The sequence below is a fragment of the Mustela putorius genome, unplaced genomic scaffold (assembly GCF_011764305.1).
Source record: "Mustela putorius furo isolate JIRA1106 unplaced genomic scaffold, ASM1176430v1.1 tig00003962_pilon_pilon_pilon, whole genome shotgun sequence".
NCBI lineage: Eukaryota > Metazoa > Chordata > Mammalia > Carnivora > Mustelidae > Mustela > Mustela putorius.
This window is the reverse complement of record NW_025422106.1, coordinates 13,685,340-13,712,843: the sequence shown is the minus strand read 5'-3', so window position 1 is coordinate 13,712,843 and position 27,504 is coordinate 13,685,340. Positions and strand designations below refer to the sequence as shown.

General features: G+C 36.3%; 1 protein-coding gene across 11 annotated transcripts in view; it reads left to right on the top strand.

Annotated features, from left to right (window-relative positions):
* Positions 1–27,504, top strand: part of BCAS3 (BCAS3 microtubule associated cell migration factor) — a 584,626-nt gene that overhangs the window by 391,563 nt on the left and 165,559 nt on the right. Inside the window, exon 24 of one of the 11 annotated variants that reach the window (XM_004747245.3) lies at positions 5,506–10,221. The exons of the other annotated variants lie outside the window; for them this stretch is intronic. Within the exon in view, the coding sequence (XP_004747302.1) occupies positions 5,506–5,555 (50 nt within the window). The 3' untranslated portion in view covers positions 5,556–10,221. Of the gene's footprint in view, positions 1–5,505; positions 10,222–27,504 lie in introns of those variants that run through there. 11 annotated transcript variants of the gene reach the window in all.

The window sequence follows — 27,504 nt, the reverse complement described above, 5'->3', positions numbered from 1 at the left end:
TTTTTAGTATACTGTATTTCAGCAACAAGGGTTGCAATCGAAGGGCAATATGAAACATTTTGGTATGGCTGCCAAGTAAATCCACATTTGGTTATAAATGTGTAATTACAGGAAATATATGAAAAGTGTTAAACATCTCTTATCAAATATTGTTAAGGAGGAATTTGGTGCCTTTGGAATTTAGAAAAAGGCTGGGATGGATTTCAGTCATGTTACAAGGTCTACTTGTTATATTTAATTTAAAGCAGTTGTCCTGATTTCATTATCACAGAGCACACTGTTTTTCAATTTATTCGTTAAAAGGCAGAGACAGAAGACAGAATATGCTGGTAGGTCTAGGCAATATTTGATCGATCATGTGATTTTTATCAGTGTCTTTTTTTTTTTACATTTTATACCTCAGTGTACACATTTCTGGGTGAAAAGACAGACAGTGCTTTTATTTTGAACCACCTAAGCAAGGGTTGAGCAAGCCATCTGGAAAGGTGATGTCAGCTGAGGGCAAGGGTGGTTGCTGGTTGAGGGTAGTCATCTACCCTTTCCCCCCAACACACACACCAGCCTCCGCAAATCCAGTTTCATGGTGCCTGAGTTGCTGTCTGGTTGGTTGAACTCATTCTCTTCAGCTGATATTTAACTAGTAGCTTGTACTGGAAAAGTATCAGTATTGCCTTCCCTGGCCTTTATAAACACATTGCTAGACAAAGATGAACAGCACTGATCTGCTATGAGGGACAGAATTCAATTATATTACTCTCTCAGAGGGGGAAAAAACACATATTTGATGCCATGACTAAATTGGATTTCTTCTAAGAAACCCTAAATCTGTGTATAATAGATAAATGTAGAGCTGATTTATAGTTACCTGCTGAATGTAGATGTGGTTGCTAGACTATATAGGTTAGTCTGTATGCGGGTGGTTTTACTATCCCAAATGATATGTATGTATGTGTGTATTTATGTTTGTATGTATATATATATACATATATATATACACACACATATATATATATATATACATATATATATATATATATGCTGGTGCTGTACATTTTTAATTTTTTTTTAAAGATTTTATTTGTTTATTTGACAGAGAGGGATTGCAATTAGGCAGAGAGGCAGGCAGAGGAAGAGGGAGGAAAGCAGGCTCCCTGCTGAGCAGATAGCCCAATGTGGGGCTCCGTCCCAGAACCATGAGATCATGACCTGAGCTGAAGGCAGAGGCTTAACCCACTGAGCCACCCAGGTGCCCCTGTACATTTTTTAAAAGTAAAAACTACACATCTGTTGGGGCGCCTGGGTGGCTCAGTGGGTTAAGTCTCTGCCTTTAGCTCAGGTCATGATCTCAGGGTCCTGGGATCGAGCCCCTCATCGGGCTTTCTGCTCAGCAGAAAGCTTCCTCCTCTCTCTCTCTCTGCCTGCCTCTCTGCCTACTTGTGATCTCTGTCAAATAAATAAATAAAATAAAAAAAAAAACAACAACAACTACACATCTGTTATTGGAAAATCTCCTGGGTAAGCAGGCAGTGTCTGCAATGTGTGTGGAGCCGCCATTTTTACAGGTGTCTGTATGGTTCATGTAAGCAGGGGAGGCCCCGTGAAGATTAATGGGTTGGGGGTAGATTAGGTAGAGAATCATCTCTTGAGGGAGGTCTCACATTGGAATTGCAGAAGTGCTCTTGACCCCAGGTTTCTTTTTATTTCCAACAAATAGAGGTTTTTTCTGCATTTGTGTCCCCAGAAAGGGAATTTTCTCCTACAGAGAAATGGCTACAGAGGAAGGGCAGATATATACCCCATATTTTGTTTGGAGAGGTTCTGACAGAATGCCTATCTTTTTCTGTGCTACAGTCTGTTGTACAGCAGCTAAGACCAAGATGATCCCAGGAATAAACCTTATTGGTATGGTTCACTGATTTTTTTGGACTCTGCATTTATTTTAGCAGACTTCTCTGATAGCTTTTTGCAGTTTTCAGCTTTTTGTTGTTGAAAACAAAAATAATAAGTAAACCAGCTCAGGGATATATTCTCTTTCTGAAACTGATTCCATGTCATAGTGCCCTCCTTGGGGAGGAGCTGTATCTCTGGCCAAGGCTGGAACCGGAGGAACCACTCCTGGTGGAATATAAGAAAGAACAGGGTATTGTTTACATCCTTAATGTTCCTTCCTTTTCTTCCTACAGGAGACATTCAAGAGGACCATCATAGCGTTAGAATTTTTTCCTTAAGAAAATTACATATGTATCTTGTTCAAGTTTCGTATATAGTTCTGTGAGTTTAGTCTTATGTTGTGAAAGAACAGGGCAATGTTCTATTCACATTCATTTAGTAAATGAACCCCTATTTGTGTAATGTGATAGTGAATACCTAGAGTGAGTTTGCTTAGAATGAGTAGATGTTGCTCCCATCATATGAGCAAAGCACTACAGCACACATGGTAGATATTACTGAATAACACCTTTCTTCTACATTAAAAGTTAGGGGGTCAACTCTTCTTAAGTACCAGAGATAAAATAATTTATTTTCTCTATTTCACCAAGATATTTTAGTTTTGAAAGAGTAGCCAGTACCTTATTCCAATTCAGAGCTGCCTAGATTCATTATTTAGTTTAAAGGTTTTATTCCAGAGTCTCTTCTGGAATATAGTTTAAGAAATGGTAATATACCATCTGTCCAGGAGTCAAAGAAACAAAATAACAAAGCTAAAGTTTTAATTAAACTGGCCATATTGTTAAGCACTGTAATCAATGATAAGGATTCAGCTTGTTTTATTTTTGGAGACCTCGATAATGGGAAATTTATAAAACCCTTAACAGAAGGCAATGAAAGTACCATGAAATCACCTGTATAGTGATTCTGAAACAGTGACATGATAGTGAACGTGTCTTCTAAATCATCAAAAAAAATATTATGTTCAGTATAGTTTCTGTCATAATTTTCCAGTTCCTTGTAACTTTTATCCACATAGATAAAATAATTTACGTCTTCATTAGTAAGACTGTTCTATTAACCCCAACATGTTTTCTCTTCTTTGGGCTACTTCTATGATCTGTTTTGAGAATTCTGAACCAGAGGCCCTACTATAGGCACTCAGATTGAAAGGTGACAGTCCTTAGCTGGTTCTCTATACAATATCTGTCCAGGAATCAGGGTGCTCAGCAGGCCTGCCTGGGAGAACACATGCCATGACAGTTTCTACCCACTAGATTATTACTCCTTAGATGGTCTTTTCTCTCTCTGTAGTTTCTTCAGTTACTTGATAGGTTTCAAAAGAAGCCCTGTTAGGGCTCGGAGTACTTAAATTAGAGACTTTTCCTCAAAGGAAATCTTGGGATCCAAAGAAATCAGTACAGTCACATGTAAGAACACAGATGCTCTGGAGAAAGTCAGTTACCTGTACTGGCCACCATTACCTGAGCCCCACCTACTTCGGTGGTGTCAGGCACTCTCAATGCAACGTGTGATTTTTTGAAACATTACTCTAATTTATAGAGAACTCTACATTTGTGCTGCCTGAATTAATCCCAGGCAGGAATTAGTACTTCATATCCTATTGATGATTTTAAACAGAGGTTTAGTGAGGTGAAGGAATCCAGCCTGATAACCAAGTGTTAGAGCTGGGAGTTGAATGGAAATTTTGTAAAGGCAAATACGGTCTTTCCACCCTGGGACTGTGCCTGATTCTTTGTGATGGTAATGACCATGGCGGAAGCAGGTAATTGCTCCTTGGGCCTCTCAGTGAACAAAGGGCACAAAGTCTCTGGTAAGTTTTCCCCTATGGTTGCTGATTTAGGAGATGCCCCTGCTCAATTGGTTTTCATTCTTGCAAAACAAAACACCCTTCCTGGGAGCTCCTTTTGTCAGGTTATCAACAAGCAGAAGCCTTGAATTCTTCTGTGTCATTTTTGTCCTATAAACTCAGTTGTATAACTGATGGCTTTATCAGTGTTCCCTTCCAACTATGTACTTCTAGTTAAAAGGCAATCTGCAGTGGGATCTCAGGATGGGAATTTGCAGCCCAAGGAGCATTTTCTTGTTTTGTGAAGTAGGTAGATATTTATTGAATCTTTATTGTGTTCTTAGCGTGTGGGAGATGAGAAAATTTTGTTCCTTTTCTCCATTCAAGGCACTTCAGTTGGGAAAGATGAGGCATAAATGAATTTGAATTACTTAAAAGATGAAGAAATACCACAAGGCATTATATGATCCATTGCAAAATTAATGACACAGATAATAAATGCTTTGCATTCAGGGCAGGGAGAATCATCATCTTAGAACTGAAGCACTAAGAGGATGCTTATCAAGTCCTACCACCTTAAATGAAAGTAAAATTCAGCAAAATGGGTATACAAGCTTAAATTTATATAACAAGATATTGCCATATCTAGAATTCCACTCTCCCTGATCTGTAATCATTTAGATTATTGAGAGAGAAATGAAATCTTAGCACTGGTATTTTTAAGCTTCTGACAGGTAGCTTTAAAGCAGCTATCCATTGAGCATCCTGGTGGGCCGTGGCCGAGGGCATGAGGTCCTAGGTACTGTACTAAAGAAAAGGCCCCTGACATAAGTAGTTTGCAATCGAATGGGATAGAAATATTTACAGTTAACTGGGTTACAAGATAAACTTACACAAATACCACACAAGAGCCTTACCTATATGGAGTGCTGTGGGCTCCCAGAGGTAAGGGGGGGAAATCCTATTAATGGGACTATGGCTTCTTGTAGGGGTTATGTCTGAATTGGTGGTAATTTTTGGAAGGGCATTCTGTGCGAAGAGAAATGCTGTGATTTACTTTCTGTTTTTTAGTGCTTACACAATTAATTCCTGTTTTCCTTTATTCTTTCTAATATCATCTGTTCCCCCTGCCTGTTTTTCACCGTCTTAGCCACTCTTAATGGGGTTTTGCCTTGCTAAAATCTACTTTATTAAAAAATTGAAGTATAGTTGATATGCAATGTTAAATTAGTTTCAGGTGTGCAACATAGTGGTTTGACAATTTTGTACATTACTCAGTGCTCCCCATGATAAGTGTAGTTATCATCTGTCACCATACAACGTTATTCCAGTATTGTTGACTGTATTCCCTATGCTATACTTTCTGTGAGTTGATAACTGGATGTTTGTACCTCTTAATCACCTTCTATTTCACCCCCCCCACACACACTCAGTTCCCTTCTGGCAACTACCAGTATCCCCTGTATTTAAGAGTCTATAAAACCTACTTTTTTATATTTGCTGTAACTAGAGGTTTACTCTCTCTCCTTTGGTATAAGATGGCACTGCTTGTCTCCTGATTCTAGAAATAATTTGATTTCTCCATTGGCTTTTATCATTCATAGGAAACAAGTGAAATTTATACCCATTGACAAAATTTAGCATTAGCTCATTATTTCATTGGCTGTGTCAAGCTTGACTTTTCTTTTCTCTGATCTATCTTCCTTTTTCTGTCTTTCATTTCTCTAACTCTAGGCTTTTTTTTTTTTTTTTCTATCCCTCCACAGTTTTCCCATGTAACTTCTACAGTCCAGAAGATCTTTTTGATGATTCTTAGACACCAACTCCATATCTATTTACACCTGTTACGTGGAGCTGTCTTGTCCCTGGAGCCTTTTCTGTTTCTCTCTTCTACATATTATATTTAGGATGTAATTACCACGCTGTAAAATGGTTTGACATCATTTTGTTTTGTTTTGTTTTTAAAGCATTCAAGTAAAAATTAATTTATTTTGAACAGCAATTTTGAATCATTAATGACTGCATGGAGATTAGGTCATAATTTTCTCACCTTGTTCAAATATTTATCTTTAATTTTTCTCCTACCAAAGTCTAGAATTCCAAAGTGTCTTTCTTCAGTAATTTAATTAGGCCACAAGTTTGAGGCTTAATGATGGATCAAAAAATGTATGATATGCTTGAGAGATCAAGACAGCAAATTGATTACTGTTGTAGCAAAGGTTGGCAAATGTGGGAGAGGGAGCAGGTACTGCCCTGTGCTGCAGGATCTGAGTCAATGATCAAGGTCAGCCTCAGTTCATTAACTTCCTCTGAGGGCTTATAGTCATTGTAAATATGACTTCTCATACCTTATATTCTAATTACAATATAGTACAGTTTTGAAATGACTTATGTTCACTTCAATAATGCCATAGAGTGATATAGAATGTTGAAAGATCTGCAGTAGTGTAAGCTAACTTCTAGTCATTTTGCCTAGTTTTCTAGTGCCTGCAAATAGAAGATCTCACCCCTCAAGATGCATGTGTTAATAAATGTGTCCTCATCCACGAACACATCATACAGGGTCCTGTTCTAAACCTAATTATCTAAAAAGGTCATCTGTTTTAAGGGCAAGAATGCAAGGATTCTCATTGTGCTCTCAGCTAATACATTATTAAAAGTTGGAATGTATTTCATGGTAATTTTTAAGACCTTACAATCAAGACACGTATTTTCTCAATAATTCTAATAACCATTTCATCCCTGTGTTTAGACAATACCATATGTTGTTTTGACCATAAAGTGCAAAAAAACAAAAACGAAAACTTTTAACTGACTTTTTAAATATTTCACGTGAAGCAAAATGGTAAATCCCTTTAAACTGAACAGTTTTTATGAAATCCAGAATGAAGATAACATTTTGTATGTCCAGTTCTTTGTATAACAATTTGGTTTGGGGTTCTGCCTGTGGCTAAGCTAACTGTACTATGAGACAGGATTGTTTTGTGTAAGGATTTCTTAGTGTACTTTATAGAAATTCTCAACATCAATGTCCATAAGTATACACAAAATCAGAAAAACCAGTATATTTTTTCATTTGTTATACAGATGTTAAAGACATCTGAAAAGCAGAGAGTGGTATTGGTGATAAGATTATGAATTGGTGTTTTTTGAAGTTAAGGATGTTTGTGGATATTGGACAATTTTTTACTAATGTCATTTAAAATAGATTATGTTCCTTTCAATTTCTGTAAGTTAATTTTAATAAAGGTGAAAAAATTAACATTTATTTTCTGAGTATTAATTGGATACTCCCTGCATCGAATTTTACAAGGCCTTCAATGAATGGAGGTACCAGACTTACCTTTTCACCTGAAACAGACTGGACAATTACATGATACAGTGGCTTTCAAGATACTGGATTTCGGGTTGTTAAAGACAGTGATCCCCAAGAAATGGAAAACAAATGAAGTGAGTCTCACAATTATACTGGCTCACTGCCAATACATATTCTAGGGAGAGGTAGATCTAGGTGGAGCACAGCAGTCTCTCTGAGTAGAAGAAATGAACTGGGAGTTTGGGGAGGTGTATGTTATGCACAGGGCAGAAAACAAGAGAGCTACACAGAGAGAAAACTCTAAAAATCTGCAGAGATCTCTAGACTTTAGCAGAGTCCTGCTTGACACATGAGGAAGCTACCCAAGGCCCAGGAAGGCCCACCTAAAAAGGGAATAATTCACTGAAATTCACACAGGACTGCAAAGAAGTTTCTGTTCCCACCAACCACATGGGAAGTCTTATCATTTATAGGCAAATGGGGAGAATACTCATAAGGGTTTTTGTCTCCACAGTGGGGCAGAATTTTTCCTATAGTATTTTCCTAGACTGTTCCAGGCCTGCCTAACAAAGCTTAAAAGCACATCATAATCAAATTACTTAGAGCCAGTGATAAAGAGAAAAACATTGTAAGCTTTTTATACTATATATGACGTGTTATAATATTCCTTAAGGGCAAACTTTGATAAATACAAATATATGATATAAACCCTAAAGTAACCACTGAAGTACCAAGGATTTATATAGCTGATAAGGCAACAAATGAGATCAAAGGAATCATAAAAATATTCAATCCAAAAGAAGAGAGAGGAAGAAAAAAAAAGGAAAAAAAAACCATATGGGCAAATAGAAAACATATAGCAATATAGTTGATTTAAAACAAAATCTCATTAAGTATAAGTGGCCTAATGCCCAATTAAAAGACATAAATTATGAACTTGGCTAAAAAAGGAAGATTTCACTGTATGCTACCTATAAGAAACCCACTTAAATATAAAGACATAAATAGGATAAAAGTAAAGGTATGGAAGTAACAATATACTATATTAACACTAATCAAAAGAAAACAGTAAAGTTTCTATTAATAGACAAAGTAGACTCCAAAAGAAAGAATATTAGTACAGAATAAGGGAATATTCATAGTATAAGGGTGTTAATTCATGAAGAGGATCTATCAATTCTAAATATTTATGTGCCTCATTACAAGAGCTTTAAAACCTATGAACCAAAAATGAACTGTAAGCAAAATTAGGCAAACACAGAATTATAGTTGGGGATTTCAATATCCCTCTCTCAGTAATTGAGAGAGAGACAGACAGACATGGAAGGACATGGAAGACTTGAGTAACACTAATGGCCAACTTAGTCTAATTGATATCTATCTCTATACAGTATATGTCTCTTTCACCACCACCAGCTGAACCACCTTCTTTTCAAGGCATACAGAATATTTATGATGATAACCCATATTCTGAACCATAAAACAAGCCTCAATAAATTTAAAGAATTTAAATCATACAAAGTATGTTCTCTGACCACAATGCAGTAAGTTAGAAATCAATAACCATACAATATTTGGAAGAACATTCAAATATTTGGAAACTAACACTTCTAAGCTAATGGGTCTAAGAAGAAATTTAAAAATTAGAATTTATTTTGAACTGGGTGAAAATTAAGACACAGCATATCAGAATTTGTGGAATGTACTAAAGCAGTACTTAGAGGAAAATATATAGCACTAAATGGCTATGTTAGGAAGTAAGAAAGATCTCAACTCAATAATCTCAGTTCCTATCTTAATAAGCTAGAATAAGGATCAAAGTGTAAGTCAAATAAATGAAAACTGAAAAACAATAGAGAAAATCAGTATAAGACTAATTTCATAGTTTTTACACTGAAAGTATGGTGCATAACAGAAAAAATTGATAAATTGAACATCAAAATTAAGAACCTCAGTTCTTATAATGATACTGTTAAATGGAATGCCACATATGAGGAGAAAATATTAATGAAAGCCATACATTAGGAGAAAATATTTTCAAATCACATATATGGTAAAAGAAAATGTAAATATATAAAAACTCAAAACTCAATAACAAGAAAACCACCAAAGAAAAATTGGGCAAGTGATCTGAATAGATTTCACTGAAGAAGAAATGCGGATGGCAAATAAGCACATGCAAAGATGATCAACATCAGTAATCGTTAGAGAACTGTGAATTAAAACCATGAGGTACCACTACATACTTAGTAGATTGTCTCATATTGAAAACTACTGACCATACCAAGTTTAGGAAAGAACATAGAGCAGCCAGAGCTCACATACACTATTATTATTGGAAAGGTAGAATCATAGAAACACTTCGGAAAACAATTTGACAGTTCCTTAAAAGATTAAACATATACCTACCATATGTCCTAGACATTTCACTACTAAGTATTTAACCAAGAGAAATGAAAGTATGTGTCCACCCTAAGACTCATACATCAAAATTTAACAGTGGCTATATTTGTGGTAGCTAAGAACTGCAGAGGATATGCAAATGTCCATCAAGTCCGTGGGTAAACAAATTATTGTTCATCCATAAAATGGAATATTATGCAGCAATAAAAAGGGTTTTTTTTTTTTTTTTGATAAATGTAGCAGCATGGATGGATCTCAAATAAATAAAAGGAACCAGACCACACAAATGCATACTGTATGGTTTCATTTATATAAAATTCTAGAAAATGCTAACAAATTTATGGTACTTTAAAACCAATGAATGGTTTCCTGGATATGTAGATGGGATGAGGGGAGAGATGATCACAAAGGGGCATAAGGAAACCTTTGGCAAAGATGAGTATGTTCAGTATCTTGATTGTGGTGATGGTTTCATAGGTTATACTATGTCAAAACATCAAATTGTATACTTTAAATATGCACAGTTTATTGTAGGTCAAACTGTTACAACTTTAAGGATGGCAGTGTATATCCTCATTCTAAATTCTGTTCAACAATGCTATTTGGGGAGTGGACTGTTTGTTTGGCCAATTTTAGATTTTTGATTTAGTGTTTCAATTAATCTAGTGTTTCAGTTAATCCAGGTTTTTCACCTGGAAGCTAAACATTATCTAGCCATCATACTTTCCTTCTTTCCAAACCCATCACTATTTTAATTTTCTTTTAAAAGATTTTATTTATTTGTTTGTGAGAGAGAGAGAGAGAGGATTGTGAAAGTGAGAGAGAGCATGAGCAGTGGGGAGGGATAGAGGGAGAACCAGACTCCTGCTGGAGCAGAGAGTCCAACGTCGAACTCATGGCTTGATGCAGGGCTTGATCCCAGAACCCTGGGATCATGACCTGAGCTGAAGGCAGATGCTTAACCAGCTGAGCCACCCAGGTGCCCTAGCCCATCACTATTTTTAATGAGAAAACTAAATCCAAGGCATTTTGATTCTGTACTAAACCAATAAAATGGGTATATTGAGAACACATGTAATAGCTTTTGTCTTACATTTCTACATCCTATGACAAGATGAACATTAGGTACTGTATCTTTGAATGTTTAGGTTAGTGTTTTGCTTTTGGACTCTAATAAAATAGAGACTCAAATCCTAAACATTAAAAAAAAAAAAATTACCTCCCCAAATCCCAGGTTCTGGCATTGGTTTGTTTGGTGAGCTGTACACACCCAGTCTGCCATCTTATTCCTTGGAAGTCCTGCTTGGACATTGTATTTTGAAATCTGTATTACAAAGTCTTTTATCCTTTTATTAGTTTAGTACTTTAAGCCTTAGACATAAGAAAGAAGACTATCAGTGAAAATCAATTGAAATGCAGTTAGATAAAGATCTGTTGTACTAGGCAGAAGGCTTAGTTGCAGCACAATACAATCAATTAGGACCCTCCAGCTGCATACAGAGTTTTACCCAGCCAATCACTTTTCACACGTTTCCTCCATTAGCTTGACTAGGGTTCTTTTTTTTTTTTTTTTTATGTGAATTATGATGAATGAGATTGTTGTTATGAATAGAGAGATGGGTCATTACCCTACAGAAACCAGACTGTGCCGGCGTTTAGTGATTAGGGCTTTCTGCTCCTGCTATCAATAAAGTATAAATTTATCTGTCTCAAACTGCGATTGGGAAGCTGTGGTCATTGCTATCTAATTCGTTTAACAATGTTATAATAGTAAATTGTTTTTGTTCATCTGGATAATTTACATAACTTTTAAGTTAGTTGTGATGGTGAAACAATATAATTTATCAAATAGCAGTGGGAAATTTTTCATGGCCTAAAATCAAATAAATATCCCTCAGGAATTAGTATTCCCCAATTTAGCAACCTAGGTATAGCCCCAAGACGTTAAAAAGTGGAAATAATGAATGAAGTTTACATATCCTACATATCCTACATGAAGTTTATGTATCCTTTGGAGGTTTGCAAAGTAACGAGCATTAGCTCATTACAGAAGTCCTGTGGTTGTTAAATTCTAAAAGTGAAGTGACTGCTTCTCCTGGACTTGGGTTGAGGAATTCAAGAAGTAGGAAAAGAGTTGGGGATTAATGTGCAAAGTGACTGAGATGGGTTACAGGTAAATTGAGCCAATCAGCCTAACGTTAGCACGTTTGGGAGGGGGGAATCAATCCTTAGAGCACCTCTACCAGAGTAGATTAGTAGAAAAGGTCCTACTATAAACTGTTGAATTATAAGCAAATACAGTCTTTTTTTTTCCCTCTTAAAATAGTATTTAATTTTTAAAATTTTTCTTATTTTAACTTTTTCCTATTTCTGTCTCCTGTTGTCACAGAAAAAGACTTGTGTGTGTGTGTGTGTGTGTGTGTCCAGATTATTATGCATACTCAGTGCCCCCTCCTCCCAGATGTCAGTGCATGGATAGCATAATTTCATTATCCGCAGCCATGAATAATTTTGTATGGAAAGGCAGGAATGGTTGCCTGATTGTGGTGGATACCAAAGAAAACCCCAGTAGGGATGCTGTTCTTGGAAGTTTAACGCTAAAACATACCAGCCTTTGAGGTCCATTGATGAAAAGACCTTTGTGTTTTGTGCCATGAGGGTGGGGGAGGAGTGCTCAATACTAGAAGAGTCAATAAACACCAGGAGCTGTGCTCATCTTGTAGCTTTAGTAAGCTTTAATCTGTAAGCTTGATTACCTCCTAACCCTCTGTCTCATGCCTCCCCCTTCAAACACTGTGGGGGCTTTATGGTGGTATTAGTGGCATTTTGCCCAACATTGGCTTTAGGGAAATCATTCTAAAGAGAAAGAGAAGCAGAAAGACTGAATTTGTATGTTGTGTGAGGTCATTAACACAAGAATAACCTTATGAGCTCCGGAGGGTAGGCGGGATGGTCGTCTGTCCTTACTAGAGATTTGCAGGTGAAATGCCACTATCCTTTTCTTTAAGGCCAACTTGGTCCAGGCCTGGGAGCATTCATCATCTGGAAGAACTCACTTCAGATACTTTCAGCAGGATATTCAGTAGTATATCATGGCAATCCCTTTGTATTTGCTGTAATATTTCATAAAAACAAGTTGTATTTAAGAAAAAAATCTGGGATTTTTTTTTTTTTTTAAGAGACGCTTAACTTGCATGGAGTTGCTATGTAATTAATTCTCAATATTGCAGATATTCCAGTGTCTGAGACCAGATTCGGTGCTCCCTGGTTTGACAAACGTCATTAAGTCATTAATGTAGGAGACTTGTAGTGAAGGAACGATTAAAAGCTCAGAGAAGCCTTTGTACATTTTCATATTAATCCCAAGAGCTTTACAATATTCTCTCTTTTTTTCCTAATGAGTAGTCTGAGAAGACACATTATTTCATTTAAAAAACCTTGAAAGACAAATGAAGACTGAAAATTATTATGGCCACAGATAAGAGATCAAGCTATTCAGCCAACAAGCTGTAATAAATAAATACTGAACCAATATACTGTTAGCTTGGGAGCCACTGGGTAGAAATAATGTGGTTTGAATTTGGACCCTGTTTTGTCAAAGGTTACAAGAGAAACATTTGAAATTGTCACATGCTCCCAGGTATCAGCAAAGAACAGGGGTGTCCTACAAGTATGAGGAAACAACTCAGGACTCAGAGCAAGTGATGGGCCTTTATGGCAAGTCTTGGCTGATGATGCTTGCTATCTTTATCAGGAGCGTTGGTCCCATGCTGTGTGTCTGTGTAGCGGACCAAAAAGCAGCAGTCCAACCTCACAGATGGCTTTGCCCATAGTTTACTTTGTACTTGAGGTGCAGAATAAAATTATCCTAGCCAGGCAGTGCTTGAATTGAGGAGGAAGTAAGATAACCACATAGAGCCCAAGGATAGAATATAAGCTAATGGTGCCTTCTCTTCTGTCATTGAATTCCCAGCAGTTGGAACAATCCCTGGCAGAAAATGGCAATTTGTTATAAAATTTTAATTAATTAATTAACATGACTGGTGAGGGACAAGAGATGATTAGATCTGGGCCTGAATCCATGCTTCTATGGTAAGGCCTAGAATACTGTGGGCTCACTGGTAGTGGTCAAAGGAAGGATGCTAAGCAGCTCAGAACAAAGTATGGAGTTGCCAGGAGACGATGCTGACTGCAACTCAGAGCTGAGAAGCTATTCGGTGTTGCTGGGTATGTTCTCTCTGAACCTTTGCTCAACCATTTATGGATCAATATACCCAGAAACAATCTTTTCTATACTGACACAACACAAAAAGTTAAGTATTCCAACCATTTCCTTATGATCTAAAGTAATTTTTTTTCCTCTTTGGCAAAAAATCTGCAAATTGGTATTTCTTTTTGAGTAGCCTTATGATGACAATGCTGGGAGTTACAGTAGGAAGTCAGCAAAGATCACCTTCTTTCTGCTGGTCTGTGAGACTGCTTCTTCAAGTCAGGTTGTTTGCTCAGAGAGAGGGGACCCATTGTCAGGAGTATATTATGCATCCATTGGCTTACAAAGATGCCTTGAGAGATGAATGAAACATAAAACTTGAAAAAAAGTTTTGGGGCATAATTGAGAGGATGAAGGACAGAAAAGAAAAAGGATTTGAAGAATGAAATATGAAGTAGAAGGAAAGGACAGGTGCTTGGTTAATTTGCTTCCTTACAACCCTTAAGAATGAATCCTTGCTTATACGCCTAGTTGTAGGCAGTTATTGATCTGATTTCTGTCTCTGTATTTGTTTTTTCTGATTATTTCATATGAATGGCGTCATATAATACATAGGCTTATAAGTCTGGCTTATTCACGTCTTTGAGGTTCATCCATGTTGGTCAATACAGAAGTACCTTTTTCCCTTAACTTAAAAAAAAAAAATTTGAATGTTATTATGTTTTTAAGTTTAATTCTGGTATGGCTAACATACACTATTATATTAGTTTCAGGTATATAATATAGTGATTCAATAATTCTGTACTCTGTGTTCATCACTGTCCCTTAACTTTTTGAGATATTCTTTTTGTGGCTTTGGACCCCATTCATTTCAGCTTTCTTGGCCTTCATCTTGGCTTGACTGTGGGCTGTGTGCTGAACACCAACATATACTGGTACTTTCAGTGTCATTTTAGAGGGAAAGGAGATTGGGTTTTGTTTTTGTTTTTGTTTTAATGAACTCACCTTTCTTATGTGTTAATTCTAATTGTAACTTGTTGAGGGATATGTTTCCTTAATAGAAGAACCTTCTTTTGAGGTCCTCCTACTCTTGAAGTATTAAATATCATTTAAAAATTTTTGCTATTACAGTTTTCCATTAAGAAACTTCCTTCATTTAGAAATTTATAGTTTCTTGCTTTTAGAAAACTTACTTATTTGCATGGTTAACAGATTTCATGTATCAGTGGCCAAGGTGTTCTTGAAAGGAAAATTCATTGGCAAGAGCATCATAGGAACAAAGGCTTAAACCTGGTTTTAACTGTGGTTTTTGGACAAATGTGTTTTATTTTTTTCACCCCAAGTTTATTTTATTTTTTTAGTAATCTCTACACCCAACATGGGGCTTGAACCCATGACTCTGAGATCAAGAGTCTCATGCTTTACCCACTGAACCAGTCAGATACCCCTAGACAAATGTGTTTTCAGTGTGTTGTTTCATATTAGTAAGAGGTTTCTCCTCAGGGTGCCTGGGTGGCTTAGTAGATAAGCCTCTGCCTCAGCTCTAGTTAATCTCGGGATCCTGCGATAGAGCCCTGTGCCCAGTTCCCTGTTCAGCTGGGAGTCTGCTTCTCCTTCTCCCTCTTCCTCTGCCTTCCCCCCACCACTCAGTCTCGCTCGAGTGTGCTCTCTCTCTCACTTGTGTGCTTTGTCTCTCAAATAAATAAAATCTTAAAAAAAAACCTCTCTCCTTATCTTTGTAGTTCAAAATGAATATTTTAATTTAAATCTTTAAAATATATTATTTTAATTTATATGATGCTTCAAGCTAAATATTGTACAGAAGACTTATAAAAGTACCATAAACATATATTTGTTATTTTTCAACATGAGGTTTGCTGAGATTAATAATAATTAAAAAGTAATTTACCCCTGGGAAGTCACAAGTAAAGGTATATATAAAAATTAATTCTAAGTGGGATCATAAATCTAAAGAGCTAAAACTATAAACCTTTAAGAAGAAAAAAAAATAGCATATCTTTTTATTCATAATTAAGTAGAAATTTTTAGATAGGATTCAAAAACTTTAACCAGAAAAACTAACTGATACTAAGTCAAAATTATAAATATTTGACTTTGGAAAACCATTGTTAAGAAAATGGCAAGGCCGGACATCTTGGTAGTTCGGTTGGTTAAGCTTCATTTTGGCTCAGGTCATGATCTCGGGGTCATGGGATCAAGCCCCTTGTCAGGCTCAGGGCTCACTCAGGGTCTGCTTGGGGATTCTCTCTCTCCCTCTACCCCCTCCCCGATGTGCTTTCTCTCACTAAAATAGTAAATAAATAAATCTTTTTTAAAAATAAAAAGGCAAGCTACAGAGTGGAAGAAAATCTTTGCAGAACATAAGTATTTGGTTCCTCTTATTCACAGATTCTGTATTTGTGAGTTCACCTACTTACTAGAATATATTTATAACTCCAAATCAATATTCACTTGCTGTGCTTTCATGGGCTGATGGGGTAGAGCTGCCAAACGTTTAAGTTGCCTGACATGTACTTTCCCAGCTGACTTCAAACAATGCAACACTTGCTCTGCCTTCTTGTTGAACTCTCATGCTATGGGGTAAGTGTCCTTTTTGGATCTATTTAGTGGCACATTTTTTGCATTTTTGTGCTTTTGCTGGTGATGTTTCTGTTTAAAACAACACCCAAGCATAGTGCTGAAATGTTATCTAGTGTTCCTGAGTGCAAGAAAGCTGCAAGGTGCCTTCTGGAAAAAATAGGTATGTTACCTAAACTTAGTTCAGGTATGAGTTATAGTTCCGTTAGCCATGAGTACAATGTTAATGAATTAACAATACAATACATATTGAGAAAAGACAAGGAATTCATTGATGAGTACACGAGACTGCTCTGGGAAATGCTAGAGTAACATCTATAGTGCTTGATAAAGCTATGGAAAAGATGAAAAAGCAGCTAACCTTGTGGATTTAGGAGATGACAACTGATAAAAAAAAATTGTGGTGGACAGTATTGTTAAAAATTTATTTACCCCTGGGGAATCACAGGTAAAGTTATATCAAATTTAATTCTAAATGGTATATTCTAAATCTAAAGTAAGAGCTAAAATTGAAAAGAACTTAAAAAAAAAAAACCCAAAACTGAAAAGAACTTTATAGTCATGTTACCCAGGGGCAGGAAAGGCTTATAGCCATTTGGACTAGTGTTGGTTGGCTTGCATATTTCAAAAGACAATACAGCACAAAAACGCCAAATTTGTAATCAAGCAGGCTTTGCAAATTGGAAGGTTACAGAATAATTTTTAAAATATCCACTAAGTACTAGGGAAATGGTTAAGTATATGGGCAGTTTTTCAATGCTTTTTTAAAAATTAAAGTGTTACTGACATACAATATCCGTTAGTTTCAGGTGTATGTCATAGTGGGTCAGTATTTTAATATATGATGAAATGATCCCCACAATAAGTCTAGTTACCACCTGTCACTGTACAGGGATTGACTCCAGAGGGGCATGGGCAGACTTTTTGGAGTGTTGGAAATATTACATATTACATATCTTGACTGTGGTGATGGATTACATATTGTATACCCTTAAAAAAAAAAAACCCTCATCAAAGTCAACACTTAAAATGGATAGTTTAATCGAAAATAAATCAATGCCCCTCTCAAGCTATTAAAACAACAGCAACAACAACAAAACTTACCGGAAACTATAAGGCCCAGCATAATAAAACCGTGCCTACTTTTTTCAATGAAAACAAATAAAAGTTTTATTGTATTTGAATTTATAGTCCTTTAGCACAACAAAAGCTACTCATTGGGCGGAGTTATGTTCATATAAGCCAGTAATAATTAAAAATTTTCTTTCTTGGAATAACTAATGGGGTAATGGTTTAAATACTTACCCATATTCTAGTATGTTCTTCTCTTCCATGACCATGCTATGACCTCTGAAAACAAAAGTTAGAGATCGGAAGTAACTAACTGACAATTACAGTGGTTGATACACTCCAGTTTAAATAGAAGTGTCCTCGGTTAAAATATGGTTCATTCATCGGTCAAACTGTCCTTATTTCCTTTAATTGAATTAAGATGGACAAATGAGAGATGTGTGCAAGACAGAAAAAAAAAATCCTTTCACAAATCACTGTTATCCTCCCTTTGAGTGTAAAACGAATCAATTAAAAGCATGTCAAAGCATCTTTCACTCTTGAACAACTTTAAAGCGGAGAACATTTTACAAAAATAAAAATTTGAGAAATGGAGAGAAACTGGTTGCTTTTTACGGCTAAACATAATTTTATCACTAAGAACTATGGATTATATTACTTTTATATGCTTGTGTTTGGTTACAATTATAACTGTACTCAAAAGCCTTCATTTTTTCATTTTATTTTCAAGTTGGAAATACTGTGTAAGAAGAAAATAGTCAATTCACAATTGTATATACACAGTTCAGTTCCATCTGTACGTTTACTACATAGTATTCTTGGCGGAGAGGTGTTGGGGTAGGATGGATGGTGAAATGTAATTTTTATTTTCCATCTAAGAGGCCTCTACTTTGAAAAATGTAGTGTCCCTACCCTTTCTCTTCCCTTAAATTATTATTTATTTTTACTACATCTTATGTGCTGATTCATATACATTCTATAATTTTAAACCTGTGTATTAAGGTTAATTTTATTAAAATTAGTTACCTGTCCCCAGATTTTACCTCTATTTTCCACTACTCTACCCATGTAAATCTATACTGTGTACCTTGGAGCCTGCTTCCTGTTTGGAATTCATATCTTTTCATACTTAAATATGTTTTTTCCAGCTCTCTGAGTTTGGTTATAGATAGGCTTATAATTTGTGTTATTTATTCATTTGAATTTTTTATTTTTCATGTTTTTAATTTTAATGGGTCAAAATTCAAAACATGCAAAAGGGTACATAATGAAAAACCTTTCTTCTACCTCTGTCCTCCAGCTACCCAGTTCCTCTTTGGAGGCCAACAATACTATCAGTTTCTTTATCCTTCCAGAAATGTTTGATGCAATATATATTTAGGTGAGAAGAAAAAAAAAACTGAAGCAAACTTTATTTATAAATTGGGGTGGTGTTCAAAATTTTCCAAAAATATCGTGCAATCAGTTTCTACATGTTGATTTTTATAAAATGACCTTGGCAACATCAACCAAATCTAAGCTTAAGCATTATTGGTGACATCAAGATAGTCTCTCCAGTAAGAGATTTTAAGAAATACTCGAATGTCAGGCTTTTTGAGTTTCCTATCTCTGGACTTTATGTCTGTGGCGTGTGTTCTAGGCTGATATGTCTGTGAAACTCCTCTCTTACTGTTTATCTTCTAGTATGGACCATGCCAGTGAAAGAGAACGTGAGTATGAATTATTGAGTGTACTGATCAGCCACACATCTAGCCATGGGGATTTCCCCTTAGGTTTATCATCTGTACTTAAAAAAAACTTCCTTCTGAAATGCCCAGGGCTAAGAATACTAATTTTCCCTCCTTCCATAATAAATAAATAAATTAATAAATAAAAACTTACAAACACATGAGAGGAAACTAAAATCCAGAAGAATATTGGCAAACATGTTCAGAGTTATTTATTGATGGTTTTGCTCATTGGCAGGATAAAGTGTGTGTCACTTATCATTAGCAGTAACAATTTCAGCACGTTATGTTCTCTTTTTATTTACTCCGGTGGCAACATGTTTCTGAACAGGGCCACTGGCTGTGGGTCAAAAGGTCAGTCTTTGAGGTTAAGAGTGGATGGGGTCATTTGCTATTAACCTAAGATTAGCAGCTAAGGTTTTTTTCTTTCTTTCTTTTTTTTTTTTAGTAGATTTCCTCCTATTTGTGTAACGTGCCAAATTAATTTCTCCCAATTTTTAAAGAATCTCTCCTTTCTGATCGAATTTTATTTAAGTTTTCATAGAGGTGGTGTTTTTTTTTTTTTCTATCCAGATCTTTTCCTAGCCCCCTTTCCTAGTCCATGAAGCAATGTGAACTTTTTTCTAAGATTTAAAAAATTTTGTATCCTTTAACATCCATTTCCCAACATACAAATGCCACTATTTTTTATAGTTTTCAACTTTTAAGGTTTTTTTCCTCCATGTATTTACATACCAAACTCACCAACACACAGCAGAATTTTAGGATTTCAGGGATGCATTCTCTCCTGAGACAGCCTTTCTCCTTGCTCTTCTTGCTATTAAACAATGTCCAACTTTTAAACTAGCAAGTTTTGTTGTTGTTATTGTTTCCAATTTTAGGGATTTAATTGGTGCCCTGATATCTGAAACCTTCCTGTTCTCTCTACTCTTCAGCAAAAAGAATCACCTGTTATAATGTAGTTTTGTCAATTGTCATGTAGTAAGTGTTCCCTGTGGAGTTTCCTCCTGAGAATTTCCGCACAATTCCTGGTTTATATTCTGGTATAAATCGCAAGCCTGCTCTGGTTGCAGTCACTGTTAGGTCTCTTATACCAAAGTTGTTTCTCTTATATCTTGGCTTATTTGATTACTAGAAGATTTTACTTGCCTTTAAAAAGCTATATTACTGGGGCACCTGGTGGCTCAGTGGGTTAAGCTTCTGCCTTCGGCTCAGGTCATGATCTCGGGGTCCTGGGATGGAGCCCCGTATCAGGCCCTCTGCTCAGTGGGGAGCCTGCTTCCCCCCTCTCTCTGCCTGCCTCTCTGCCTGCTTGTGCCCTCTCTCTTTCTCTCTCTGTCAAATAAATAAATAAATCTTAAAAAAAAAAAAAAGAAACATACTTTATATTAAAAAAAACACAACCCTATCTTACTACTGGTGATTTGCTTTCTTTCTATCTATAATTTTAGTTGTAGGTCTTAGCCTGTGACTAAGCATATAATGAATACTCTTTGGGTGGAAGGTACAATAAGCAGGGAAAGTTCCCTAATGCAGACTTCTCAGAGTGCAGTGTTGAGCTTAATGGGTAAAAAGCAGGAGAGGAAGTAACAGATACACAAAAAATTTCAAATATATCCAATCTATGGTAAGAGATTAAAATCCATTGGATTTCTAATAATAGGATACAGCAAAGAACAGACTTTACAGGGGATGTCCTTCGTTTTTAAGTTCTGTTACATCTTGGTGTTGAGGAAGGTAGAGAATATTTAAGGAAAGCTTTCTATAGGTAAGATACCCAGGATGAGGGGGAATGCAGGTATAGAATGTAGCATAAGTAAAAGTATAGAGACAAGAAAAGCCACAGTGTATTCAAAGGACTCATAAGGAGTTTGATGTTGCCATAATATAAATTCCTAGGCAGAGAGTTATGGGAGATGAATCCAGAACAGTGTGTGTGTGTGTGTGTGTGTGTGTGTGTGTGTGTGTGTGTGAGAGAGAGAGAGAGAGAGAGAGAGAGAGAATAAATTTGGATTCAATCTTGTAAGGAATGGAGAAGTGTTTCAAGCAGAAGAATGATATAATCATTCTTGCATTTATTTTATTTTTTCTCTTTACCTAACTTATTTTATTTTATTTTATTATCATTTTAAAATCTTTAATTGAAGTATAGTTGACATATAATATATTTGTTTCAAGTGTACAACGTAGTAATTTAGCACTTACATATGTTACAAAACACTCCAGTTGGTAGCTGTAGAGAAGACAGATTTGAAGAAAGGTTAAGACCGGGGTCGGGGAGACCACCTATGGTATTGACCTGACCTAGGGCAGTGGTAAACGGAAATGAAGGAGAGTCGAGAAGAGCAGAAAGTTGAGAAGTGTTTAGGAGTAAAAATTATCAGAAATGGTGATTGGATATCAGGCATGTGGAAGAGGGAGGAGTTTAATATGAATCTCAGGTTTCTGTCTACATTAATTGAATGAAAGAAAATGAAAGAGAAGATATAAAGGGAGAAGCAGATTAATGGGGGAACTTACTATTTTTAATTTTAGGAATATTGAAAGTGATGTACCTATAAGAACCAAGCCTGACCCTGAGTAAAAATTTGGGAGCTATCAATGTAGATGAAAGAGAAAACTCTGTGGAATGAGAAGACTAGTGGGTCAGGAGCAGCCCTGGAGAATCAGCAAGCTATTAGAGGCCTGCAAAGGATGATTTGTTCAGAAGGGGCTGCCAGAGAATGAAGACTAAAACCCCAAAGTATGTTATCATCAGGAGTCATGGGGGGATGGAGGGAGACTTTAAACCAGCCACGTCATTAAATATAGGATAGTGCAACGGTCCTCGATAATAACAATAGAAATATACACTGAATTTAGCAATTAGCAAGTCACGAGAGGCATTTAGCAAGAATAGTTCGAGTATAGCAGTCAAAAATGAGAGCCTACTGCTACTAATTGTGGAGTGAATTGGAATAAGTAGTGAGTGAGAAAATAGGACATGGGATGTCATTTTCAAGAGATGGTTTTGTTTTTTCTCTTAAAAAAGAGCTTAGTTATAGTCTAGGGAGGGATGCAGAATTGATGGGTGAATTAGAAATGAAAGAGTGTTCAGATGCCTGACGGAGCAAAATCCTGAGCAACCAGGAGGAGGTTGGGTTGGAGATCTTGAAAAGAAGGAAGCTCAGATTTATGTAATAGGAAGAACTAATTCTAGGTGGATGGTGATATATTTATATGTAAAGACAGTCGAGGGATTCAGTTGATTGGCCTCAAGCTCCTATTACCTCCCATCACTTACCTTCTGTGCATTTAAGAGTAATTGCTCCTCTCACCTCTGCTTAATTTTTATTCTTTACAGAGATATACATACATGATCCAGTAACAATAAAATTTTTAATTTTTAATTTTAATTCCTAATATCATAGCCATAGGAAAAAAAATATGGATTACCCGTTAACATACTTCCAGAGTTAGCATTTTGGTATAAGCTTTCATCTCTCCTCTGTGTATATGAGTGTATTTTTAAATTGACCATGTAGTCTTCTGTAATTTATTTAACAAGTCTCTTGATAATAAATACTTTATTTGTTCCTTTGCTTTTGTTTGTTTTGCTATTGTTAGCTTTGTTTTTTGCTTTTATAAACAAATGAATTCCTTGTACATTTCGGTTCATTTATGTTATTATTTTCTCAGGATAAATTTGCCAGCAGTAGAATGGCTGATCCATTGAGTATGTATTCTGTTAGGGCTTGTGATATGTGTTAGCCAAATCACTTTTCAAACAATTGTCAGGTTTGCACTACCCTATAAATGCAGGAAATTGTTTCCCTTTACTGTCTCTTCTCTAGCTTTTTTCCAACTCACTATGCAAAAGTGGTGTCTTTTGCTTTAAGTGGGTTTTTTTTTTTTTTTTTTTTGATGTTGAATTTTTGTTTTGGTCATTTAAGAGAATATATTTTGAGTGCCTTTCTTTCTTTCTTTCTGGGAGAGGGGTGGGAGGGGCAGAGGATGAGGGCGAGAGAATCTTAAGCTCTTGGGGCTTGATCTCACAGCTCTGAGATCATGACCTGAGCTGAAATCAAGGGTCATTCCCTTAATTGACTGAGCCACCCAAGCACCCCAAATTTGAGTGTCTTTCATTACTTGAATAATTAAAGAGTATGAGAAATTAATTATCCTTATAAATTATAAGAAGTTTTCAGCATGGCTTGCATATCTCGGTATCTATGATATAACAATAATAAGGCCCTTTTGGCTTAGAGGAATATCAAAAGGTTAATGACTTGGAGACTACTACAAAGTTGGTTGGGGGCACTCTTTCAGTAAAATGATGTTATAGTCTGTACCTTGATGATAAACTATTAGAAAAATAAAAGAGGGGGGGGAAACAGAAAAAAAATGTGTAAGACACGACAAAGCTCAAAAATAAGACATCTCAGGGCGCCTGGGTGGCTCAGTGGGTTAAAGCCTCTGATCCCAGGGTCCTGGGATAAAGCCCCGCATTGGGCTCTCTGCTCAGCAGGGAGCCTGCTTCCCCCTCTCTCTCTGCCTGCCTCTCTGCCTACTTGTGATCTCTGTCTTTCAAAAGAATAAATAAAATCTTAAAAAAAAAAAAAAAGACATCTCCATGCACCAAAATTGGAACAGAAATGTTAAGGGGCAAAAGGTGAAGAGTATGGGTGTTAATGTCTGAAAGATGGTTCAAGTGGCTGGGAGTTAGGCTTCTGTAGGGTGCTCCATTTGGGACCAAGTGATGTCTAATGAAAGCTGCTGAGGACTACTGCCAAGAGCTGTGGCTTATTTGAAATCAAATGCCCAGGGAGGTGAGAAGACAATGACAACCTTAGGAACTGACTCATTTTCTGATTGTAGTTTTCCCCAATATTAGCAGGAATCTGATCCCTAGTTGCTCAATATAAGACCAAATTCTGGACTGGAGTTTTACAGATTCCATAGAGGCAACTATTAAACTGGAAGATAGGGAGTGGTATACTCATAGAGAAAGTGAAAAGAATTCACTGTAACTCAGACCCAAGATGAACCTACAGATCAAATGTCAAAATGCATAAAATAAAGTAATACATTAATACCAAAGAAGACAGACAATAAAGTTAGAAGATAGGAGATGAATTTGCTCAGGTGAAAGGAAATAATATAATAATCTGAAAAAACCCTTTATGTTTCAGATTCTCAAAAAGATAAAGGAATAGCCTTATAAAACAAGAAGTTATAAAACAAAACTAGCAGAAATAAGAACAAGTGAAGATTTAAAAAAATCACTTCAAAATATTAGCAATAAAATAAAAAGACATTGACATTATAAAACTCAGTAACTATTTCAGACTGTATCTTTGGATAGTAGTTCTCAGAAAGCAGCACAGAGGTATGAAAATGTGAAAGAGTTGGGATGCCTGGGTGGCTCAGTCAGTTAAGCATCTGCTTTCGACTCAGATGATGATCCCAGGCTCCTGGGATCAAGTCCCACATCGAGCTCCCTGCTTAGTAGGGAGCCTGCTTCTCCCTCTGCCTCCTTCTCCCCTTGCTTGTGCTCTATCTCTGACAAATAAATAAAGTATTAAAAAGTGTGAAAGAGTACTTAAGAAGCAGGGAGTTTAGAGACTTCTATATGTATCTAATAAGAGCTCCAGAATAATAAGATGGAATGACCAAGAAGTGATGTTCACATGATAACTAAGAATTTACAGAATTGGAGAGATTTCATCCTCAGATTGAAAGTATAATTTGAGGATGCCTGGGTGGCTCAGTTGTTAAGCATCTGCCTTCAGCTCAGGTCATGATCCCAGGGTCCTGGGGTCAAGCCCTGTGTTGGGCTCCCTCCTGGGGGGGGGGCTGTTTCTCCCTCTGCCCCTCCCTGCTCCTTGTGCTTTCTCTTTCTCGCTCTGTCTCTCATATAAATAAATGAAATGTTTAAGAAAAAAAGAAGAAAGTATAAGTTGAGTGTTGAGCAGAATATATATAAATAAATTCATATATATATATATACACACACACTTTATAGTAAAATTAAAGACCATTGATTTTTAAAAAGCTAATAGAGAGAAAAGACATTACCTACATAGGTATGAAAATTACATAGATTGTAGACTTCCACTGGATAGCATTAGATGCTAGAAAAAGTAGAATAATACACCAAAGTGCTGAGCAAAGATACTCAATTCTATACCCAGCTAAAGTTATCATTCAGTACTTTCACACTGTCTTGCTGAAATTAACACCCTTTAAAGAAGTATTCACCACAACAATGTGAATGCAGAGGGAAGGAGTTACATAGACTACAGAGAATTATGTTGGTAATTAACTTTGAATATTATAGTAGTAATAATATTACCTTTCATGTGATCATATATTGGTACGAAAGTAAAACCCCAGACAATAATGTCAAGGAAGGTGTGGGCAGTTCAGTGGCAATTAAAGCATAGTTAGGACAAATACTGTCTTATTGAGTAACTTGGGGAAATTAAAAGTTGTGTGCAGTATGATGAAAATGAGTAAACCATTAACAAGATTATAGTTGATAGCTTTCAAACATATAGAGAACAAATGATTATAGAAAACTACAATAGGAAATAAATAAATAAATAAATGTATGTACAATTGTAGGCACAGAATAGCAGAGCATACAAAATAAGATTGTAGAAATAAGCCCAAATATATCAATAATTAACCAAAAGACAGGAGATACAATATTGAATTTTTAAAAAATATAATTGTATTTTGCTTACAGAAAAAGTATTATCTGGAGATTGTGCCATTAGCTTGTTCCCATGGTGTGAAGTTTTCAGTCAAGAGCTGTAAGCAACAAATGGTTTCCTTTTCTTCATTATTCCAAATACATTTACATCAGAGAAAGAAAACATTGCCTTGTAATTTCACAGATTTTGTCATTAGTTAATCAGAGCTCATAGAAGCTTCAAAGATCCCATCAGTTAATTCCTCCAGCACTTGAAATTTTCATTGTGCTAAAGCTGATTGAAATTCTGAGCTGCCTTTAAAGCAATTCCAGACCTCAAGCTTCTAAGGATTTTAAAAAGATATACTAAGTATGTGACGCTTAAATTCATAGGCTAAATTTCCTTTTGGATTGTTTTTCAAAGACTAAAAACCGCCTGTGTCAGGGAATATTTTCTCTTTCCGTCTCCCAGCTTCCCTATTTGTCAACTATTCTATTCTGACCTCTAAGATGGGGTTCACATTTTAATTATAGTTACGTATGCCGTCTCCATCTGCCATAGCCAGCCAGCCTTCAGGCTTGACGGCAGAGAAGGAGAAAACCCAACACAGGACTTCTTTCTGACAAGCTTTCTTGCTACTTTCCCTTTGCAGTTAGACTCCCTAAATAATAGTCTGTTGTGATGACTAAATGACCTGGTAAATTATCAAATATTAGAAATCTTTAGTTCCTGTAAGTATATCACTTGAAGCATCCACCATCAAATTCTTTTTAATTAAATGTCTTCGTTCTCCACGCATGCCATCAGTCCTTAAGGCCAGAAGGACTTCATAAATTTATGAAAGTTGTAAAAATATGCTGCTCATTCTCTTACTCCCATTTAACTGCGGACAAAATATTTGTTGTTCAGGATAAATTATCCTTAATGGAATACTCTTCCCTCCCATCCCTGTGGGTCCCCATCTTCCAGTTGTTCTCTCCCTGAGAATGTTTCTCAGCTTTCTAGTTCATTGTGCCTGTAGTTACCCAGAGATTAAACATATATTTCTTCTGGTTGATAATGAGTGTAAGAAGTGATCTGAGTGGATCTTTAGGAATGGTTATTGGTAGGTTATAGAAATGATCAAAAGCCCAGAATGATTTTTCTTTTTGTCCTATCAAAATACAAGCATTTAATTTTTTTAAATTTATGGACCTTAACATCAGAAAGATACAGGCATAGTCTTCAAAATATAACTTCTTTTTACCTCTCCCATAGCTATACAGGCATTTGCTTCTGCAGATCCATCTAGAGAACTTTTGGGGTTCATATATGTACAAGGGAAAACTCATTTGTTGCTGCTGATAAATTCTTGCTCTGACCTTAGCTGAGATCACTGCAGTCTGAATTACTGAAGAGAAGATATTCCATAACACAGTGCATCTCAGAATTTGTTTTTTCAACTGATACTTCCAGCTCTGGATTCTGTGACATTTGCCCAAAGGGAAACACCGGTCCCTCGGATTACACTGTGCATCCATTGTCTGAACTGTCACAGCAATAGCGCGTAAAGCTGTTTGCATAGCGTGCTAACTCTATCAGGGTCAGTTCCAGTCTGTGGCCGCTAAAAATGAAAACCATGCCCCAACCGGGACAAGAGCAGGGTCAACAGCTGGCAAAGGATATGGCAATCATTTATATAAATATGCTTTCTCAAGCCCACAAAAACAAAAAACCCCAACCCAACAGCTGGGAAGGGTTGGAAGTAGCCCCAAGGCTGGTTA